Raw genomic sequence first — 24,073 nt, forward strand, 5'->3', positions numbered from 1 at the left:
ATTAGAACATAGAAGCATTTCATCAGATCTTCATCCAGTCTTGAAGCAATTTTGAGATGTTAACTGAAAAAATCTATCTGCCTTGGAGCATTTTTACATCAAACATTCAATGGAAATATTTTACTCAAACTCTTAAGCGTATCCAAATATTAAATGAGAAGAGAGATGACTTTTCCAAGTGTTGGTGATGGTCTAATGTATCAAGTGTCAAGTTAATGTAAGTTTTTAAAGACAAAAAACATTACACCAGGGGGAGACTGGCAGGCGTCACTCTTATCATCACAGGCTGCTACACTGCTGGTGCCGATTTGTGTTCTGATAGAGATGTTGTACACACCAAAAATCAGAGATAGTGTCTGTCCTTAAGTGTTTTGACCTACAGAGACTAGAAACAAAGAGGCAGAGCTAAATAACTAAAAGAACGAGTAGTTTTGCATGTGAATATACAGGAGATAACATTCCTTCTCTCCCTTCCCTGTTCACTCTTCAGACACGTCTTGGCTTATCTTTTGAAGTGGTCTTTAGTAGCCATTGCGAACTTTTAGAAGTGGGAAAGGCAAGTGGTGACTGACTTTTATTTGGAAGAGGGTTAATCATTTTGACCCTTCAGGATAGGTGAATTTCCCAAAGAGGGAAGTCTTTTCATTCCTGTAGGACAGTACATATAGTACCTGTGTAGATGTGCAGCGTTTCCTCTGTCTCGGGTATTAAAACTCATCTTTTGTGTGGCTGTCCCTGTTGATGGCCTTCAGCTGAACTGAAAAATCGAAATAACTCACAGATCATTTTTCAGTGGAGGTGCCAGTTACTGCAGTGGTACTCTCTCTAATGTTTGCAAGTCGCTTCTGTTACTGCAAACACATAAAACACAGAATCATCCTTTTTTCTGGGTTATGGATCAGACAGCTTAATCTCCTGACCTAGTCAAAATGGGAAGAAATCTGCAACAGAGGGCAAGGACTGCTAAATTTGGCTGAATGGGTAAAGACAGTCCTAGAGGACTGGAGAGGGAGCTATTTACAAAATATAAAGATGCTTCTTCCTAACAGACAGGTTGGCAAAGGGGCAAGGGTGCTGTATTTAACAGAGATATTTTATTTACGTATATATATGAACATGAATTAAAAACTATAACTTACAATTTCAAAACTATTTATATACAAAGAAATCAGACCAATGGCTACAGCTTGCTACTTGCTCCTGAAACAGTCATGGTGAAGCAAATTCAAGAATAGCAACAAATTACCTATAAAATAGCCATTAAGATGTACTTTAATGGCCAGAGAGTACTGTAAATAATGGTATATGTCCTCTTTGGAGCCCCTGAAGTTTAGAATTTTGCATCAGTAAGGACTGTGAGAATAGGGATTGTGGAAAAAAAAATTCCGTTTCATCTCTGAACAGAGGTAGTACAGTCAGTTGTTACCTTCATGAATCAGTGAAGAAAACTGCAGGTGCATATGTTAACCTTAAGTGGCAATAGGACAAGGTAGGGTGGAAATAAGCTGCGAGTGCTGCTCCAATCAATGTGTAAAATGACAACTGCAGAGAAGCTGCTTCATAGCCATGCGTCCTGTCTGTGCGTAAAGGGTAGATTTTATTCTCTCCTTCAGTCTTCACAGGCAAATCCCAGTTACTTGGAGTTTGTTCTGGAGAAGGGTACATTTTACCCTGAAGGAATTAGGAAGCATTATAGATTCAGCATATGGGACCATATGTCATTGTATTGTTTCCAAATGTTTTTTTGAGCTTTTTCCCTCCATTGTGGACAGCTTATTTCACCACGCATTGTCTAGAGAAGAAGGGAGTTTCGTATTCCCATTTCTTTCATTAAGCCACTATTAAAGCTGTATCAATTTCGTAATACTGTTTGTCAACATTATTTCATTCTTTGTTCCAAACATGCACACCATAAGTGTGGTTTGGGGCAAGTACTTCGAATATGTTGTTCAGTCAAGGTCAAAATCAATGGCAGAAATAGAGAATACAAGCAGAGATGGTCCTAAACCATCTTCAGCCCCGAATGGTTCACTTAATTATAAGGCTGTTCACAATCAAACCAAGCATTTTGCTTGAGCCTTAACAGAAGGAAGCAAGTGCTAGTGTTTGAATGTAAGTCTAATTAAACTAAAATTGGAGATGTGCAGATTCTTTGCAATGCAGATCAATATCCTCTCAAAATGTGTATTAAGCTATTCCATATCTTCCTCTTCTGCTGTGATTTTTCTACTCCAACCTTGTAGAAGAACTCTGGTGTCCAATAACATCTGTTCTAAATCATGTTTCAGAAAAATGTAAATACGGAAAACTTGAGGTTGGGCCCAAACAAAGCACTGGGCTAGCTCCCAAGGCCTCTCTGCATCTGGGATTGTTTGATGTCAGGAAGGCCTTCCACAATCAGAGACATCGGTGTTGGTGGCAAAAAAGACCCTTCAGATGGGGCTTCCCATGGATTTATTAAAAGTTGTGAGTATTACAGCCTTTTGCTGAGCTCCCAATTTATAATATCTGTAGCTGACTGCATGCAGTCCTCCTTTTTTTCCCTCATTTTTTCATGTTTCCTCTGAGCAGATTGTGCTAGGCTGGAGAGGTTGCAGAGGCTTCACAGTATCAAGTGGGGATAGATCTTCTGTGACCTTAGCATGTGTTGGAGTAGATGGCTATAGCCACAACTAATCCCAGGTTTTTCATAAATTTTTGTGTCTAATTCCAACAGTCAGATTGTCTGTCTGTTTCAGGCATGGGTCTGTTTTGTTCCTCAAGTTTTAATCTATCAGAATTTGTTATGTTTGACTCACCCAAAGTTTCACTAAGCACTGATGCCGTCTTGTAGCGCTAGCTGGAGGCAACATTGCAGAAGGAAGTGCTAGAGGCCACATTCATAAAACATTTTTGAAGCACCCAGAAGGGTGTGTTGAAATGTTCAGCTGACTTCAGCAGGTCTTAGACTCACAGGTATGTTAAAAATTGTTGTAGACACAGAAAAGCTAGGTCCTCAGTGTCTGTAAGCTCAATAGAGCTGTGCTTTTGTTTTCCTACTCTGTAGTTGAAGATATATGTTAGCATAGTTCTTAGCATTATTGTTTCTCTAAGACCAACAACTGTGAAAATCAAACTCTGCTGGTAAAGCAACTGAGAAGCAGAGACATCTTAACCAGAAACAAGTTTTAAAATGTGGAGTTGGCATACATTTTACATTCTTATCAAGAGTATATTTACCAATTAGTCAGCAAGTAGAGCCCATGGATTTAATGAATTTCACGTGATTTATGCATAGCTTTTATTAATTGTGCCAATAGGGATAAATGTTGGATACAAATAGATGCAGATTTCTCACATTTTTTTCCTTTGAATAATACTGTTTCTTGTTATTAATGGCTTTATTTTAAGTTTTTCCACGTGTTGGAAAGTGATAACTTCTTGCCTTCTGTACTGTCCTTCCAAAGGTAAGGCTCAAAACTTTTACTAATCTGTATTTTCAGTGGTGTGGGCTATGCCCAAGGCAGATGCAGAAGTTTGGAGAAGAAAGCTTTTTTTCTTTTTCCCCTTTCTCCCATCAGTGGAATGTGCATGAAATAGTAAGTAGGGCATAGACTTGACTGTGGCAATTTGAGCAGTCAAAAGAAAAGCGGGCCAGCACCTGGCTTTCAATCTCTGTTTCAATGAATATTTAACTACTTTATGCAAAGTGGGACATTTTCAACAAATGAAGCTGAGAGAAAACTACCTAAGAATATTTTCTAGCCCAGCAGTTAGGTTACTCTCCTGAGAAGCATGATGCTTAGGTTCAGGTCTCTGTACCAAATCAGTTAAAGGAGGTGTTTGAAGCTACATCTTTCACAATCTAAGAACATGGCCTAATCACTGAGTTTTTGGATATCAGGGGTGGCAGCACTACCTCCTCTGTTTTTGGAAAGGAGTCCCCTTGTGACAAAATCAAAATGTTTTGTTTTTGAGATGCCAGAATGAATTGTTTCAACATCTCTGAAGTTTTTTCATGTAATTTCAGTTGAAACTGTTAGCTAATATGACCTGAATTCACACAAAAAAGTTTCTGTTGCCCTAAAATTCCAATGTTAGTGAAGAAATAATTGAATACAAAAGAAGTCTGACTAACTTCTAACTCAGGCACAGAAGAATATTTATCAGCATGTTTCTCTTCCACATAAGCAATCTCCCCCTGTCTCCCACTTTAGAAATTAGGAGGGCTGTGATCTTGAGTACCCAGAACTGAAAGGAGATTTAAATTATTGTGGTGTGACATGATAATGGGCAAGAAGCAAGAGCATCTTACAGAAATCTTTAAGCATTTTCACTCATATACAGCTAAGTACTAGGCTATTTTTAAAGATTAAAAACCCTTATGCATGTTGGCAAGTCTGGTGAGATCATTTTATTGACTTTGTGCTCTACTGTAATAGTTTCTCATGTTCAAACTCCATTAATCTAGAAGAGCTTTCTGGATGCCATTAAAAAAGACACTTCTTGTGATGTCACTCTGGTTGTTTTTCCCATTGAGTATGGACAATATTTACATTTTTCTGGTGGACACCAAGTTAAAATGCCGTAGTTTCAGTCTTCACTAAATGTTAGAAGTATAGCTACATGCCACCGTAATTACACTTAACAGAGTGTAGCAAAGCACTTCTTATCCCCAGGTTACCATGAGCTATACTCATTGAGAATTGTTAAGCAGTCTGAAAAGTGAAAAACAGCATCACATGCTGCAAGATGCAGTTCAATACGTCATGCTATGTGGCTGTACTGGTCTCTCTTTAAACATTAGTAACTATAAAAATACCTGAAGTTCTTTGAAATGATAAGGGAAGTCCAGCTGCAGGCAGGATCACTGTTTTTCTCCCTTTGGTTTTACACCAAGTAAAAGCTTTTGCCTCCTCTTCAATTATGTGATTCATGACAGGACATGAAATGTTTGCTTCTGAATACTTTTCTCATCTACAAATCAAGATAGAAAAGGTGTCCATGTGTGCTCTTTCGGATCCTTGTCTCCTTGATTCCTCTCCAGCCATGCTGTTTCATTACAGGGCAGACTCAGAAGGGCTCAGCATCCTTTCTGTGGGCCCAGATTCACAGCTGGTGCCTAAGGACTCAAATCTGCTTCGAACAGTGGCATGGGCTACTGCTGCTTCTTGTATCAAGGGAGAAAGAAATCATGCAGCTCTTCATAATGTGATTGAGTATCTCTTCCCTTCCACGTGCTGAGCTCCAATGAAATAAGTAGTTTGAAGTTTACAACATTATCATTAAGCATCTAACTTTAACAGTGTTGCAGAGATGACAGGAAAATTCATTCTTCTCAAGGCCAGTGTTGCAAATTCTCTGTTCATATTGATAGCAGCCTGACAGCCATGAGGGAAAGAGAAGAGTGTGGTGGGGGTGTGAGTCCTTTGCTGGCTCTGCCAGGTGATGCAATAAAAAGCAATGTATCTTTAAATAATAACTTTTATCCTAAGGAGTATTGGTTCCATCATATGAGGCCCTGAGTGATCTGTCATTATGGAATGACATAATGCATTGAGTTCATGTAGATTGCTGACACAAATGTCTGCAGTAAAAACTGAAAATCTTGTTTTGTAGTATGTGGTGTTGGAGACAGATTTCTTACAGAAAATAGTATCTTAAGAGAAAAGAAATATCCTTGGCACCTCATATTTTTGTGGCTGGTTTTTGAAGTTACAAATAATGCAAAATCGCCTAATCAAAAATGAAATGCATGACGAGGAGGAGATAATTTCCTGCCATTCTACCTTGTGAAAGCAAACAATGAACTGTAACTTGTGGTCCACAGGTCATATCTTTGCTTTTTTCAACACTGTGGTTTAATTTCTTTTTCTAAATGATAATTTTATACGGCTCTTTAAAGTGATTTATGTGTTTTGTACTTTATTTGAAAACATAAATTTTGCTGATTATCTTCAGTTTGCCTCTGTCCACCCATCAGTTTCACATTAATTTAATTTAGACAATAGTGAGCAGCTACACATGAAGATTATACTTTGCAAAACCGAAAGTTATTTTTGAGCTTATTTTACTGAAAAATATAACAAATTGTCATCAGAGATTAACCTGAGTACTCCTCCATGTCACTGAGTGTTTGTGGGAAGGGAATGGTTCTCACTTATCACTGAAATCAAACTGCTTTGTAAGTTAATTCAAGTACTGTATTGATAGAAAGAGTACTGGACTTTAAAAAATCTCTTATGTCTTCTGTAAGTAAGAGAAATACTTATTTCTCTTTTCCTGTGGGCTTTTTATTTCACAGGATCTTTCAATGATCAAAATAATTAAGATAGTCCTTTCTAAAGGGAAGAGTTTGAGATTCTTTTACACAGTTCTACTTTGATAATAATGTGATTTAGAGAAATATGATTAATGTGGTTTGATGGTACTTTCCATTTTTTCCCTTGTGTTTGTATGCTTAATGTTGGGGCTGGCTTCAGAGGTACTAATTCTAGTGGTGAAGGTGTGTATCATTGTTAGCGCTCCCAGGATATGAGCCTTTCTGCTGGGGACAGAATGTTGCAATAATACTGACAATATCACTTACAGCAGACTTTGAATCTGTTCACAGTGGTAAAGCTGATTTTTAGGTTTTGTCTCCATGGGAAAGTTAGTGTAGAATAAGCCATAATATAAATTTATGATATAGTGACTCTGCGCATGCCAGTGCTTTTGCAAAGCTGCTCAAGCTAGATGTGAATCAGACCCTGGAGGCAGTGTAGTTGGATGAGTGCAGTGCCGTGCCTAAGCTAATTAGTCCTACTGAGAAGCAGTAGTTATGGAACAGTGTTATGTTAATATGGCCAGACTGCTCGTGTACCAGTGACAGACAAATAGTAGTGGCATTGCATGGTAATAGGTATACTTGCAATGTAGTAATTTACTCACGTTGCAACTCTATGTGGTCCTTTGATCTTTCACGCAAGGAGCACAGTAGCAAATAAAGTGTTAATTCAAACTTTGTTAGCTCTGCAGTACCCACAGACCAAGAACAGAATCAGGACACAGAATTTGGTGGTGTTATATCTCAAGCTATTCTATAGGGATATATTAGTTTATTACCAGCCAAGAATGTAGTACTGAACTGTAAGAAAGAGCTGAAAAAATAATCAAGTAGTTATGAAGTGGAAAACGTACCCAAATCAACTCCCAGAGTAAATTTTGTAAATCATTTGGTATGAAGTGACAAGAAATTTTGTGTACCTGCACTGAGACACTGTGAAGGAGCCTTCCTTTCAGGAAGGAGTGAGCTGAAATGTTTTAAAAAACCCAGCTCTCTTATTGTTTCAGTTTGAAACCGAAAATTGCCACTCTGGTAAAGGAAGGTTTGTTTAGCTTTGAGGAATAAAGTGTCATCAAAGTCACCAAAATCAGTTGTATGTTCATAAGAAAAATAACAACTTAAATCCTGTAGAATTTACCAATTTAAAACAAGTGACACTCACATGCAAAGCTGTGTTCAGAGGGGAATATGACACAGTGGGCTGATGTAATGTAGCAAGTTGTGTTCTGTCAAGAAGTGTAATTTCGAAACAAAACGTGTTGTCATGTAAGTTAGTCACTGTAATATCAGAAAGTCAACTAACTCATTTTATTTGTATATGCACACATGCATGTCTTCCTCAGCTCTTGTGAGCTGAAGTTCTTTGCCAAAGTTTCTTTTAAATGCTTTTGGGAAGCACTGGATGAAAAGAACTGATGCTCTGAATTCACTCCCAAACTCTTAATGCAGATGGTACAGCTGGGTATCATGAAATACACAGCCTAGAACTACTTCATTGAGAGTGAGCATGCTGGTGCTGAAACTCTTGGCAGAGCTCCCTCAGTTTTCTTTGAGCACCTCTTCTGTTTCCTGAATGGAGCTTTCCACTGCTAGAAGCTCTCTCCTACCTTTTCTGGATGAAAGTTAATGAACTACATCTCTCTGCCCCAGAGTCTCGACATAATGACCCTTTGTTTTTATGTGTCAGCATTCTATATCAGCACAGATTCATAGCATAAGTTACAAGTAAATGGTAACTGATTTAGATTTGGAAAGAGATAAAAGCACTAGGTGCTCATTCAAATACCACAGATACCTTTAATGCCTGAAGTTTTTTTTCCAGTCCTACTTATTTTTCTATTTCTGTTATTGACTCAGTGAAGTCATGCTTCTTCAGTTTCTCTTTCAAAATACTCCCTGGGAATTTGCTGGCCTGAGTTTGATTTGTAGATCATTTGGGAATCATCACTAATTGTAGGTCTAATGTTAGGAGTTCCGGTAGCAATTTACACCCCCTTAAAAGAACGGGTCTCTGTAGCACACAGCCCTGTAGCATTAGTTTTCTTCGTCTAGCCTGGATATCTTCTTCACTTCCAACACTGACAGTGTCAAACCAAATGACTTCAGCAACCAGGAAGCAAACTTTTAACTAGTGACTTTTTCAGTGAAGCTTTAATATTTCCTTTACAAGTTACTGCTGCCAACCTTGATTTCAGAAAAAAACCTTTCTTAATGAAGAAATCTACTGAGAGTTTTATCTTGGTCTTCTACCATTTATTCTTTGAAATATATGCTGAATCTGCTACACTCAAATTTGAGATACTACTTGTATCAATATGGACCCATGGTTTCAAGCCTTTAGATATGCAAATTGTGTTTCTGTAACGAACAAAACCTTAGAGACCGTGCTGTTGTGGTTCCACAGAGCCTTTATTGCGCCTCATCATTATGCTAAATTAATACAAATTTCCTGTGTGTCCAGAATTCAAAGTCAATCAAGTGGCTTAATCTCTGAGGATATGGGATAAAAATGCCATTATTACAGTATAGAAGAAGGTGAGGGATTACTTTTAAAAGCATCCAGGCTATATGCTAGGACAGCAACTCTGAAACACTTGCATGTTATGAACCGCATTGTAACAGACTGTGAACTTACAGATTGCCTCCTGTCCTACTTTTGCTTGCACAGCTCCCTACATTTGTATGATGTATTTTTGGCAGCTTCAGCATTTGGCCCTGTAAAGAAGCAGTGTTAGAAAGGTATTTCTGTTACTGATCTCTAATGTTATTTTCTATGTTCTGTCTTTTTCCCCCTATGCTTTATGGAATCCACAAGAGGAATCAATGCCAAGTGTCCAGTGAATTATCTGAAGCATATTAGCCCATGATAGTTCTTGAGAGATCCACAATCCACAGTTTGAAAACTTGTGCATTAACAGATCCAACTGTACATTGGAGGATTTTTCTGAAATTGATGATGCTGTTATGATGCTTTAGATTCTGAAGCTATTTAATCAATCAGATGACTCAGTCATCATCCTAATTGTTCTTTGAAGTACGAGCTGTTGTCTTATTGTGTGAAAATAATATTTCCATTGTTGATGCTGTATTTCCAAGGATATTTTCAAAGATCTCTTGCTCCTGAGCAATTTCAAAAATTTCTCATATCTTCTTCATGGTACGTGATTTTACTTTGGAAGATGAGGAAGTCTAAGCAGTCACTTGAGGTTCTTTCTAATCCTGTTTTCTTAACTTCATTAAATATATTAACTGCACCAACAGGCTGAGTCCCAGCTATGATACACTGCTGATGAGAAAAGCTTGTCACAGCAAACCTCTGGGCACACAGTGCCTGTATAGTCTTCCAAGTATGTATCCTTCAAGACTAGTATCTTAAACTAATGCTTACAGAAATGGAAAATTGGGCATGTCTGGAAAATTAAAGAATGCCTGGCTTGCCTTTGTATTTCTCTTTGCTTGAGTCGTCTTCTACTGCTTTTCAGAAGCTCATGCTAATCTCATGTAGTGTGATCAAAAAGGCATGCATAGTACAATATGAGATGTTAGTTTTGAGATCATCTTTGCACTGAAGACTGGTAAGGAGACTGTGAGGAGTTACCTCAACCACAGGTTGAAGTGTTTCTTAGGGATCTGGGCTACTTGCATTCATTTGGAGTGGATTTCTTACCTGATTGTTTCAAAGTTGTAAGCCTCACAAATGAAAACTTAACAAGGATCATAGTCTGTTCAGTCTAATTTTCTCTCTCTGAGAATAACCAAGAGCAAAAGCTTAGAGTATAGTATAAAAGTAGGGCAAGCAGAGATTTGCCCAGTACGCACTCCAGCCTAGCGTGGTTTGTGGCTCTGGGATTTCCCGATCCGGAAGTGATCTCTTTGTACTTAATTGCTTTCAGTAGGCTTTTCTCATGCAAATTTTTTCAGTCACTCATATTGATTATACAGCATCACTCAAAGAGCAGGAGAGGCATCGCTTACTTCACATGGTAACATGAGACAGCTATTTCTTATCACCTGGTAGTTACTGGATCAAACAGGTCTTCTAAAACCGGGAAATGTGCTGTGATATGTACTAACTCTAGCATACCTGAAATATCCTGTTTTTCATCAATAACTGTCTCTTCTGAAAAGAACTAATAAAGAACAGCTTCTGTAACTGCTTTTGGTAGTATTTAAGGTTGAGAAGAAAAATAACCAGTTAACATTTCTTCATCGATCAGAACTACTTTCTGCCATTCAGGATGGTTTCACATGACTTTTTCCCTAAAATTGAAGTTGTGTTTGTATAAACCTCTTTAACTTTGATTGGTTAGCTGGCTGTTTGTCACCTCTGAAACTCTCTTGTACATGTTATTACACACAGGACACACAAAAGGTTGTGTATATTCAATGTTTATAGGAAGACACATCTTCAGGACTGTCCTTGTAGAAGCATGCTATTTGATGACAGGTTTGGATCTCATCTGTGTTAGTCACTGAGGGTTTAGTTCTTTGGTATGCTTTGTTTTATCTCTGCATTTTCACTCTATAGTTAAGTCAGTCACAATAGAAACTGAAACAACTGACAAAAACTGAAGGATCAGAATTGTGTTGGAAGAGGAAGATACAACCAAAGCCAAGATTCTAACTATTTATGCATCTTGTATTCCCGACAAAGTCATTGTCTTAGGGTTTGGAGACAGCTAAATGATTGATTTCACATAAAATATTTGTTGTTCTAATTACAGTATCATCTGGGTCTTTGGCAACAAACAGATGCAAAAAACAGCCTTTACATACCATCTTGAAAAACTTATGATTTGCTTAATGTGCTTTATAATCTAAAGCATATGTCTTTGCATGGAACTGCAGTATCCAAAACGAAGCCGTAAGTAATGAATCACTGGGTGGAAGAAAACGCATTGCTCCTGTTATGAGTTCTTTCAGTGTGTGTATTCAAATGGTTCTGTTTAGGGCTATAAACAAAAGGCTGTGCTCACAGTTTTAGCAGTGTGTTACAGATTCTGGGATGCACATGACATCAAAGAGGCTACATTAATTTCCCTAGCAGTCTATGGCTCTTGGCACTAGGAACACACCCCATCTGAATAAACAGAATTCTAGTTCACCACAGTTGTGTGGGGGATCTGAGGTGATCATGAAGCTTGATTTTTGTTTTGTTTTATAACTGTATGATAAGTCTATGATAGGACTTTTTTGCCCCTCCAGATTTTCTGTGTTTTCAGTGAATCCGGTAACTACATTTAGAGCTATAGACTTAGGCCACAAAGCACTTTGCACTGAAGATAATTAAATCTAAGTTATTATTCTTACCTACTGAATCCAAGCAAGAGCTTTGAATGCAGAGGAATTGCAGGATTTGCTGAGAAATAATCTCTCTTCGTAAGCACTAATGGATATACATTTTTTAATTAGTTAACAGCTTTTTCCTTAGAAACACTTAAGCCAAGCTCCAGTAGGATATTTTGCAAGTGAGCAAGGGCTGAGGCCTTCTAACTCCTTGAAGAACGTGTGATTTATTGTTCTTTCCATGCATGCCTGCCACTAACAGCATGAAAAGTACCAACCCCTATAAATATTCCTGGACACTCCTGTAGAGGAAGGGAGTAAGGGAATTTGGTGGCAAGAATGGTTCCCGATTGTGTTATATCTCACTATATCAACAGAGTGGATGGTCTTATTGAGCATATTGAAGTTACTGCTGGGTAAGTATGAGGTATCCTGGAGAGAATTACAATTGTTAATAGTATTAAATCTGCCAATTTGCCTCCAGGCTCCTGATGTTACTAGATTAATCAAATCCTCTGTTGTCAGAACTTAGATACTACTGCCATACCATTAGTAGTTGTTTCTTTCTTTTTCTTCTACTCCTTAGTTTCTCAGTATCATATTTGATTCATTTTTCATCTTTTTTGTCTGTCTTCTAGCTATAGTTTTCTCTTCCCATCTGACAGTCTTTGATTTCAGAAATTGTGTTTTCCATCAGCCTCTAGTTCTTGGCTGTTTTTTGGTTATTCTTGTTGAGTTGTTTTGTTGTTGTTGAGGTTTTTTTTAACTACTATAATATATTTAATACTTATAATGTATAGCTTAGACTTTGTAGCTTCATTATTCCCATATGAAGCTATTGGATTACTCTACAGAACTTGATCTGTAAAGCCTACTACAGCCATTATGCTGCCCTTGTTTCTAACATATTCAAAGTAGATAGCACGTAACAGGCAGTGTGCAGATACCTTGTGCTGTGAGTCTGTGTGTACTCATGCTACAATCACAATGTAGTTTCATACAGGGGTGTGGAAGATAGTGCTGTCTGGGCTGGCTTAATTACGGCAGTCAGGCAGGCACAAGAGGAGCTCACTTGAGCTCCTGACTGAGTATAGCTCAGTATAACTACCTGAGTATTCACTCTGCTTCTCTAGCAAGTTTTTCATTTTTCTTCCCTTTTGCAATTGAGGTGTGATGCAAATCTGTGCGAAGGATGGAGAACCATCAGAATGAGAAAGCAAAAAATGTGTTTGTGTGAACACTTGCGGCCTGACAGCAATGTGCTCTCTGTAAATTTCTCTTCTTTAAAAATGAAGCTGAAATAATTAAAATCATAAAGCCTAGATCAGTTACAGCATTTTTACTGTGTAAGCGATGCTCAGTCACTCTCATTTACTTATATGAGAGGGACCAGAATCACTAGCCCCTTGGGTCCTTTTCTTGAAGAGGCTTATATGGCACAGAAGAAAATGTAACTGTTCCTTGAAATCAGCATGCTGCACCTAATTACCCACTTAGCAGCCAGTCCAGGAGGAGAATGTATATTATCATCGTGTGTGAGGTCATTTCTTCAAGAGAAACAGTGAAGTTAACTTGCTGCTTGAAGAACGATTCAGAACTGGAAATGCTTGAAAACATCAAAATAAATATAAATTATCAAAGGAGAACAAAGACAACTTTTTTCTACAAAAAGTCTTCTCCCCAGGCTATAACAATGCTTTACATAGGCATGATCAATATATCCAGATTTGAGAACCAAAGTCTTTTGGAGTAAATTAGACTGGCAGGAAAAGAAACAAACAAAGAACAAATTAACATGATTTTAAACATTGCTTAAATTTTCATGAATGTAGACCTTGAGATGTTATGATGAGATCCCATGAGTCTGTGCTAATATTTGCTTATAATTAAGGGTTGCACTTTCATGTTTCATCTGATATTATAGATTGGAAATCAGACACATGCTTACTATTTTTCTTGGTCATACTGATTTATCTACTTTATTTGCTTACTATGTTAATAATAAATATGGCCCCTTTTTCTGTATCAAGCTGCCCTTTCTCCTCATACAATAAACCTCCCTGTGTCTGGGTAATTACAGAAGGACTGCTCATCCTGTGTTAAGTTTGTGTTCACCTGTAACAGAAAAATACAAGACCGATGCCTTCCAAACCTGTTCTGGGTGAATGGTTTCCGAAATAAACTGACTACTCAACTTCACTCCTCAGTATGTGTTGGAGTGGATGGAGTCCCTTCAGCAAGGGAGTCAGCAGTGCAGCCTGTTTTGTAGCACTGACACATTGGCAAAGATCCCTTCAGTGCATTCCTTGCTAAAAGTAAGATGTCATCCAGAGTTTAGTGCCCTCTCTGTGCCTTAAGACAACCTGATTTGCATCTATGGATTTTACAACTTCCAAATGCGGGTCACCATTTTCTCAGAAGAATTAGCCAGATAGGAAGAATTAGCAGTGTTTGGCAAGGTTGTCAGCATCATGAGGTTTTTGAAGCAAGGACTTAATCATGAACAGTTGAAGACCCCAACTTCATTTGAGGAACAGAATCCGATGATTTGCAATTCCTCTGAAGAGTGTGCCCAGGGCCTGTCTCAAAGTTTTCAATATCAAGACAAGCAGGGCAAAGGGGACATCTAAATGAGATTTTCTCTTGAGTATCAGAGTGAAGTCATATGCCTCACAGGAAGTCATTGGAAAAACACTTTTTTCAGGTGCTGTTCTGTAAGCATCAGTCAGGTCCCAAATCCTTGATGAAGAAGTCCTTGTCTTGTAGCTGAAGAGCATTTCAAAGTCTTTCCTATATTTGACTCTGTCAACTTGTGCAGCTTTGAAAAAGTCCTTTGCAGTTTATTGAAAGAATGGATTTCTAAACAGAAAATCATCTAAATAAGGTATGGCATATGAAACTTGCTAATCGTCTTTAAACCAGAAGATTTCATGAAAAGTGTCAATGTGGTGAATGTGATGGCTAAGTGAAGAAAAATATTTCTGTTTCAACCTTACAAAAACCAAGAAGAAATACGTAAAAATTCAAAGGTGAAAGTAGATACCAGAAATCAAAAAATCTACAAACAATCTTCTGCAGATTGACTCACAAAGAAATGAATTTACATTAGGTCAGAAGAGACCTATCTGGTATCTTGAATAGTTTTTAACTTCAGCTTTATTCAAAGTATAGCTTTTCTAAAACCTTCCAATCTCATCTTGAATTTCCATCATACTGCTAAATAATTTTTTCTCCTGACTGATTGCTTTCACTTTGTGCTGTATTTAAATTCTGGATTTTTCTTCTTCTCATGGCCTTCAGGAAACACGTCTGAAATGTCTAAAGTAAAAAGCCCTCCACCACTAGTAATCCTTCTATACAGGGGCTTAGATTTTAATCAAAACACTCCTGTCCTTCTTTTGAAACAATGAAACACCACATTTTAATTTTTTTTTCCACTATAAGGCAAATTTTCCAGATCTCAAATTGTTCTCAAAATGTTCTGCAGTTTACAGGACTCTCTCTAAAACAATTCTGCAGTCAAATGTAGAACCATTTCCTTGTTTCTGTGGAGTAGTGCTCTGCTTTGCTCCCAGTCTACTTCATGCTCAGCAGAACATCCATAGGATTCCCAAGTCTCTCCTGGAGGTGCTATTTTCCAATTGTGCAATTCCCAGTTCTGAAAAACGTAACTTAAATGTCTGACTTTACGTTTAGTTGAAAACACACATCTTTGTAATCTGTCTGAGCAGTGCAAGCCCCTGGTCTCTGCCATCACTGATAAATAAAAAGAATAGCTAGTAGTAATAATGGAGGATTAAATAGAAACCCCATTGGATTGTTTAGTTATAAGTATGTACTTTGTAGTCAGATTTACCAATTTGCCGGTTTCTGATTCCATTCACTGTGAGCAACATTAAGGAAGAAATTCTTCATTGATAGGGTGGTGAGGTACTGGTACAGGCTGCCTAGAGAAGCTGTGGGTGCAGGTGTTCAAGACCAGGCTTGATGGGTTCCTGGACAGACTGATCTAGTGGTTGGCAGGGAAGTTGAAACTACATGATCTTTGAGGTCCCTTCCAACCCAGCCATTCTATGATTTAGGGATGTTCACCCACATGTGCCTCTCTAGCTTCAAGCAAGGAAAGGAGGACACTCAGAACCTCAGTCTGCCCTATGCTGGCCAGATCAGCTAACATAGCATGCTTGTCAAGAGGAGATTTACCTTGTTATTTATGCACTGTCATGAAGGATTTATTAACTGAAATTGGGAAATTGCCACGTGAAAATTTTCTGCTCATTGGAAGAAGTTTTCTTCTGGACAAAAGGGCAGCAGTTACCCTACTTCAGATTGGTGCTAAAGGACAGCCTGAAGGAAGTGCATGCATGCACTCTTATCCAAACTCTGAATCTGTAGGAAACTTGGGAGTCTGGGCGTGCTGGGCTCTTGGAGCAATTGGGGTGCAACACAAATAATGCCCTGTTAATGACATTGGTGCTGCTGCTGTTAGCTTTTCCTATTGGGTGCTTTAAGTTTGCCATCAAAGCAAAATGTTATAGAACACTATTTAAACTGCTTATTCAACTGCTGAGTGTTGAGCACATGTTAATGCAGTTTTCTCCAGATATGGTAGTTTATGATAAATGTTACCAGATTTTTTACTGTTCGTGTAGTATGCTGCTAAACACTAAGACAAATGGGCCCACTGAAAGGGTATTTCCTTTGGAGGACACAAGCTGCAGACCACCCATGGAATAATTAAGCATCAATATAAAAAGCTAGAATAAAATATTAGTGTTTCAGAATCCTAATGAATAAAAGCCATTTTAAAAATGAAGACCGTACAGATGGTCATGTTATTTTGAAAAATAACATGAAGGCCTCAACAGCATCTTGGGGGAAAGGACACAAGCACCCCCCCATCATGTTGCAGTACTGTTTGAGAAGTTATAAATATTTATGTGGCATATACTTACTTTTGGCAAGCTGCGGAGAGATGTGTGAAAGTATGAATAACTGTGAGGCCTGGGGCTTTTTTCATACTGACCTCTTGATGGACTGAAAAAGTAATTTTTTGGAGAGTTATTCAAGAATTACATTGCTGAAAAAAAGGAATTTCAATGGCCTTGCAATTGAGCACATTGCTTGCAAAGATTGGAGTGCCTACTGACCTGATATGGCAGAAAGCTCTAAGGTCAATTTGAATAACTTTCACAGCAAACAGAGAGAATAGAACATGGCTGCAGCAAGCCTTTGGCAAAACCGTCAGAGATTTCAGAAAGAAGAAAATTACCATTATCTGCTATCTAAATGTAACAGAAAAAAAGACTTTCCAAAGACACGAACAGCACTTGGGAACCTAAGTTTCACAAGTTCTTCAAGCATTTTTGGAGCAGCTTCTGCCTTGTCTGGTTTTATACAATAGAAGTAGAGGGGTCAGCTGTCACAATCTATTGAGATAGAATATAAAGGTTTACTGAACTTGAAAAGTATAAATCACTGAAGGTTTGGGTATCATAATTAGCAAGCAGTACAAGCATATTAGTTAAAATTTATTTTGTATTACTGAAAAAATGTAACCCTTCTCTATAAAATCATTTTTAATTTGAGACCCAGCTCTGCAGTCAGATCCCCGGTGCCATTTAACTTGCCATCAAGCCCAGGCATTGTGTGGGAAGATGATGGTGGGCTCAGACCTAGTGATCCTCTCCCACAACAAGAACCACAGTTCCATACAGAGAGGAAACTGTATCTTAGAGATTTAACCATGGAGACAGAAAAAAGACAGTGAAAGAAAATATAGAACAGTCAGACCTTTGGCTGCTAGGGCCCAAGTGCAACCATCTCCTATACCTGTAACTGCAGAAAAATGCAGTATTTGCGGACTGTGAGCCTGAGTATATGATAAACCTTTGTTTACCTGCTTGTTAACACCAAATCTTAAACATGGATTTGTGAGATGAGAGCCCTACATCTGCACAAGGCACACTGACTTCAGGTTTGAAACGCTTAAAGAAGCTCCTTGGACTGCTTGGTCTTTGTGCTGCTCCTTTGTGTCAGAGCACATTTCCCATGCAGTATGGAGTGCAAATGTGCCACCAAAAACTCTCTGTTCACACTGTCATTAAAATAATTTTTAGGAGGGAGATGTCAGAAAAGTCAAAGATATTGAGAGAACTATATGGAAAATGAATGAGCTTTCTTTACCTACGACTCTGTCTTTCAGTAAATAGTGCTTCTGTTTAAGCACTGCCCTTCTGTTTAAGTGTCCTTAAAGCGCTTGTTCTGGTAATCTGAAGGATGTTCCGCAGAAACTCCTGGTGAAATATAGTACAGTGCACCGTAATGTCTTTCGTCCTTAACATAAAAAAAAAAAAAAGACAAATGAAAATAAAAAGGCTGTTCATTCTTTTCAGAATCTTTCCTTTCCAAAATATTTCCTTCATCTTTAGCCTCTGCTTTCCAGATGGCTTTAAGCAACTGTTACTCTACAGCACACCACAAATGATATTAAGAAAGTGTAATTCCAAACTAGTTTGATTACTCCGATTAAGTAGAGAGCCACATCAAAAAGTAGCCTTTCTATATAATAAAAATGGTGATAATAGAGTAAGTCTCATAAGTCAAAGAGCTTTATTACCTCCTACTGTAGAAAAACATCTTTACTGCTGCTGAACGATGTATCCCTGGCTGGTCACGGTATCCTCATTTCCTGCTTAGATAGCAGAAGATACTCAGATAAAGAGTGAAAGGAATACAGAGCTGTGTGATTTATACAGAGGGAAGCATAAAAAAAGGATTTTAAAAGTAGAAGTGAAGCTATGCTTAAAAACTTGTGTTTGAACTAAGTTTCAAAACAGAAAACAAAGATTTCCTAAGTTTCTTGTGCTCACTTTGAATAGGATAGACTTGCTAATAGATCTGGGACCAAATGGGACAGAAGAAAGGACTGTTTACTGACTAAAATATCCTAAGACATTCACAACACCTGGCACAGCTTAAAACTAAATAGTATTATCTTACTGTAGGTTCAGAAAACTGTCTTGAACAGAAGCTGAGAACACCTCGTCGACGATGTCAGCAGCCCAAAATGCTGAATAGCCCTGAGGACAACATGTACTATAACCAGTTAAATGTGAGTTCAAAGTGGCAATAAAGCTGTTTTACTGGCTTTGTTTCCAGTTAATAATTCTGTTATTAATACCTGTTTCAGCCCCTCCAGCCCCACCCCCACGTTCTTCTGCTCTCGTCTTGAACATGTGCTTATGCTCTTTATCTGTTGCTTTCATGTCAGGATGTCTGCCTTCACGGTGAATAATTGATGTGGTTTATCAAAGACGAGCAAGATGCATGCTTCATCAGGCTCACTTGAGCCCTTTGATCAAAAAAATTATGCTGTGACTTCTGATATTATCAGCATCTGCTTGCATTCAACACAAAATCACTTTGAATTAAAAATTAACGACTTGCTGCTTTGCTTTGACTGTGTGTTCTTGGCCCTCTCCACAGGGAACTCTAGAATATCAAGGGAGCAAGAGGAAGCCAAGAAAACTTGGGTAAATATCTATCTTCTTAGTTCTAAGCAACTGTAAACAGAAGAAGTCCTTTGTGATATTACAGAATATGCAAAACTTTCTAGAGAGGCTTCTAAAAATAAACAATTAACATATCTCTGTGCATTGACATTGGACGTTTTCTACAGAAGCAAATGTAAAACTCGTATGTAGTGCTGTCTGCAGACACTAGAACTGATTCTTTCAAAACAGCTTCCCAGCTTTCTCTGGCTCCTACAAAAATAATCTTTGTTTTAAAATGTGTTTGCCACTATTGAGTGGTGCCAGATGAAAGGTATTTAACCTGAAGTCCTCTAACCTAGAATATGACCAGCTTTGCAGCTCCTCACTCACAGTAGGTTTCAGCCTTCCTAGGGGAGCAGATTTTAAGAGGCCCCTCATCCCAAGAGAGTGTTGCTGCTTCTCAATTCAGCTGAATCAGTTCTTGTTGTCACATGGACATTTACCACCTGGAAATAGGTACAAATTGGAAACAGTCTATGAACGTCCAACTGGCTACTTTTGAGTTATGAAAACATTTCACTGACTGGTGACATGGATTGGTGAGGACCAGTATATACTGGGTCTTGTAAAAGCATCTACTCCAAGACTACATTAGAAGCTTCTGTAATATTTTCTCACTTGTTAATCAATCTTCTGAATATAACCAGATGAATAGAAGGTCTTTGAGTCAAGGTTAAAGCCCAAAATTTTGTATGACTGAGCCGAATTTGATTTACTCAATTTCTCTCCACTATTTTAAAAAGTCTGTATTCCTGTTTTGGGAACAAAAGTACTGATATGAGGCTGCAGTGCTCATCGTACTTCACCAGAAAATGAAGGACCCTTGGTGTCAATAAGCTTTGCCCAAAAATTAGTGATGTGTTCTTTGGTTCATATGCACAGTAAACTGTCAGCTGAAATGCATTACCAAAATAATACCACATATACTGTACAGAAAAAAAAAAAAAACACCCACATTGCTTGAGTGAAATGCCCATTTGATACAGTTTGTCTATCATTCTGTATAGCTAAAAAAGAAAAACTGTATTGCCTTTCACTGATCCTTAGAACCATTCAGATTCCAATCATAAGCAGTAGCAGCAGTAGCAACATAGAAGTCACATGTAAAAGCTATGTCTTTCTACTCTAGCCTTTTTTTTTTTCCTTTCTTGTATTAGCACCCTTCATTTTTGCATCCATAGAGAAGTTTCTGAAGATATTGATGTAATTGATTTTTTAACTTAATAAATGTTGTTTGTTTTCTTTCAAGCCAAATCAAAGTGCTTGATGGAGAGGATGAGTATTACAAATCACTGTCAGCTGTTGAATCTATCCCTGAAGATGACAGCTGTCTCAGTTCCCCATCTCCTCCTTCTTCAAGAGGAGTGTCTTTTGCTCAAAGCTGAACTTACTCTGTTGACTAAAACTGGTAAGAGTATTTTCTTGCTGGTAATCTCTTCTAATTAACTTTGTGCTTGCTTATGTAATCCATTTAAAAAAATACACATTCAGTTAGCAACTTCCTTTCAGTAATTTAGATCTGGTTTTGCAGATACAAATTGTATTTCTGTAAGCAATTCCAGTAAAGGAAGCAGCACTACCTGTACGTGTTGATGTTGTTAACCAGCACATTTCCTTAGCAGCAAGGTTAGTTCACGCAGATCCAGCTCCTTCCTCCCCACTCCCCCAGCTGCTGTTTCCAGCCTGTGCCATCCCGTCTGTTGTGCTGGCACAACTGCTGTGTGGAAAATAAGATCAAGGAACTGATCTATATTAGAAGAACACTGTACTAAAAAGCATCTTTTGGGGTCATGGTGAAAATGTTCTATATTTCCTTAGTCTAATATTAAAACTCTATCATTTATAACTTTCTATGCTGTGAATGGTTTTTAACATTACAAAAATGTACAGAGTAAATTCATCTAAAGTAATGCATGTCTTAATTTACCTCATAAGTATTTTTTCTTATGACGCATTAGTTTGCCATAAGTTTAACTAGAAAAACTATTTCAAATATAAGAAGCAAAACAGTTTTAATGCTAACATTAGACGATTTCAGATTGCTTCATATAGCCCTTTTGACTGAAACCATCGTTATGACTAGGTATTCTTGTTATCTGTGCAAGTATCCTATATGTTTCTTAACCTGGGCTTAATCTCTGTGCTTGAGTGATTCCTCCACTTCCACAGCTCTTTTGTATGTAACATGAAATAACGTCACCTACAAATTTTTCAACTTGCTTTTCACTTTTTTTCCAAATTCCTAGTGAAAACACTGTTAATTCCTATGGAACAGAGACACTTTGCTGGTAACAACTTCTGTGGAAAAGCTGACTACTTTGCTTTACTTTCAGCTTCTGACCCACGGTTTTGATCTGTAACAATTCTTTCTTTCTTTTCTATACATCTCTTGTAAAAAAACTTTTGGAAATAAAATTTTCTTATGTGTACTGCCTTAAAAAATCATTTTGAGCAGATTTAATTTTTGACAAATGATGCTGAGTAAATCTGACCATTTGTTGTACAGATCTAATGTTGATGCTTGTTTTCATTTCCCCTCCAATGAGTGCTATGACCTGTGCTAACAAACCTTCCTACTTATGGAGGTGCAGTCCATGCTCATTTGGAATGCTACAGAATTTCTTGCAATCCCAGTTTGCTTGATCCATCTTTTTGACCACAGGATGAGGAAAAATGTCATAGGAAACAAGAGGCAAATGTGGTTGGAGCATCCCCTAGGTTAGAATAGGGTTTGAAGGTAGAGAGTTCAGCTAAAGTTTTGTCTCACTGAATAAACCCAGCAGTGAAGTCAGGGCAGGACAGCTGAGAACAAGAAGATTATGTTGTTCCAAGGACAAGCCTTCATTCACTTTTCTCCCACAGTGTGACAATAGTTAAAATCCTGCAAGAGGCAAGAGTCTTTCAGTTCACTCCTTACTCTTCTGCTGTACATCTGGGTGTGGGCTTTAGAGCCTTTAAAACTTAAGGACTCATTAAAATGGTGAGTAGCTGCAGATGAAGCTGCATTACATTAGAAGATGCAGTACAACCATGAATGGCAATTTATATGAATTCATACATGAAGGTCAGTTTTCTTTACTTTTCATCAGAATATAACAAGAAGTATTTGTTATGATTCCTCATCAAAAATAACATAAAACTTTTCCTACATAATGCATACATTCTCCAGGCCCATTAATCTGTAACATATCTGGATGGAAAATGACATTATTTTGAAAACAGTCCAATAACTAAACTATGTTCTTATATTGGCATAGGTCTTAGGGAGCTCTAGCATTATTGGTGCTTTGTGGTTTCATCTCTCCTTTGATAATACAGTTTCACTCAGAAAATAAAGTTTTATTGTTAATGCAATGCACATCATTATGTATAGTGAGAGTTTATCAATTGTTTCAGTTAAACAGAAGCAAACCTCCCAGTTAGGTATTACATCATTTGTCTAATAACCAAAAGCTTATCTTACACTGAGTAATGCATTATGTGGAGTAGTTATATTAATTTCATAAAGAAGTAAAGAGTAGTAAAAAAATAATTTATAATTCAGAGAAGCACTTAAGCTGAAACCCAAGTCCTGCTGGAAATTTCAGGTTATGATTAAGTGCTTTGCTGAATGGGCCGAGTAACAGCTTCAGAACATTAAATAACAAGCACAAACAAAAGGCAAACGTTCTCTAGATGCATTCCTTAAGTTCTTCTTATTTCTTCTTCCCAATTATTGAGTTTGCATCAGTCTTAGTCATCAGAAATGGACTTCAAAAGATTTTGTGTCATATTTTGAGCACTCTTGAATTGCATGGAAAGGGTAAAATATAACCTCATATATAACCACTATCTACATCTGATATAACTTTTCAAATTGGTTTAATGTCACTAATATTTTTATTCTGAAGTTACTATCTGAGAACCACTACAGAGCTGTGCATTCTAAGTCAGAACTGTGCACAAAGCTGGTCTGTGCTTGGCTTTATTTCATAACTTACCCCTTTCTTCATATGCTGTTTGGCTGATTCACTTCACACTCACCACGTAACGCCCTTGAGGTGGGTTTTTTCTCATCTTTACTTTAGTGCACATGTATCCCTTTAGATTATTAAGGGCCATCTCCTCAACGTTGTGCTGCTGGTGACCAGTTGGCACAACAGATTTTCACAGTTAAATGTGCAAAAGCAAAATGAATTCTAAAAAAGATAGTTATGAAAATACACAAGATTGGTTACAAGCACAGGTGCATAATGTGCCCCAAGAAATAGGGAGAAGCAGTGCAGGAGACGTGTCAGTCTGATGGTCGTGGTCAGTGAGCACGTCAGCACAAATTGCTCAGATTTTCTCATTTGGTTTATTATTTATTATTTCATTCTGATTTATTTTCTTTCACGTATATTATCATGACATATTAATGTGTTTTGCTTAATAGTTCATAACATCCTGTTCTTAATATTTTATAAAAGTAAAGACTTTAAATCATGTTATGAAAAAGAAAATTTCATAGACCGTGTCTGTAATACATTTCACACTTTTCAGTGAATAGGAGAGTAAAGAGTGACGACCAACAAGAGATTTTAGTAGCTTCCTTCCGCAGACCCTAATGGCACTAGCAGCCAGTTCTGCCTTTCAGTTATGGCAGCATGAAAACTCCTCTCTGTGCCAACACACATTGGGCAGGGAGCTTTTGGAGATTAGTCCCTTTCATTTGGTAATTTTAAACTTGCTTCTCGCTTAAACATTTACATCCCTTCAGTAACATAAAGGGACCTTAGAATAGGAGTAAATTGCAGCCCTCTTAAATTTGCCCCCACTGTGACCTCCCTCACCCATATGCCATAAGAGTGGTGGAAAGGGCTTTTGTGTACTGAGGATCTTTTAAGTAGTCCCCATCGCACCATCTGAGGAGCTGTTACTTAGAAGCTTATAAAATATACATCTATAT

General features: G+C 37.8%; 1 protein-coding gene across 7 annotated transcripts in view; it reads left to right on the forward strand.

The window, feature by feature from the left end:
• The window catches only part of MYO3B (myosin IIIB), a 193,097-nt gene extending 171,526 nt beyond the window's left edge, over positions 1-21,571 (forward strand). For 4 of the 7 annotated variants that reach the window (XM_090143988.1, XM_090143985.1, XM_090143989.1 and 1 more), the window contains 3 exons: positions 18,598-18,704; positions 19,079-19,125; positions 20,396-21,571. In XM_090143988.1, coding sequence (XP_090000114.1) covers positions 18,598-18,704; positions 19,079-19,125; positions 20,396-20,531 — 290 coding nt within the window. In that variant the 3' untranslated portion in view covers positions 20,532-21,571. The remainder of the gene's footprint in view (positions 1-18,597; positions 18,705-19,078; positions 19,126-20,395) is intronic. The other 3 variants (XR_016468258.1, XM_090143986.1, XM_090143987.1) reach the window with 3 other exon arrangements.
• Positions 21,572-24,073: the final 2,502 nt, after the last annotated feature.

The sequence above is a fragment of the Phasianus colchicus genome, chromosome 7 (assembly GCF_987193195.1).
Source record: "Phasianus colchicus chromosome 7, bPhaCol1.hap1.1, whole genome shotgun sequence".
Classification (NCBI taxonomy): Eukaryota; Metazoa; Chordata; class Aves; order Galliformes; family Phasianidae; genus Phasianus; species Phasianus colchicus.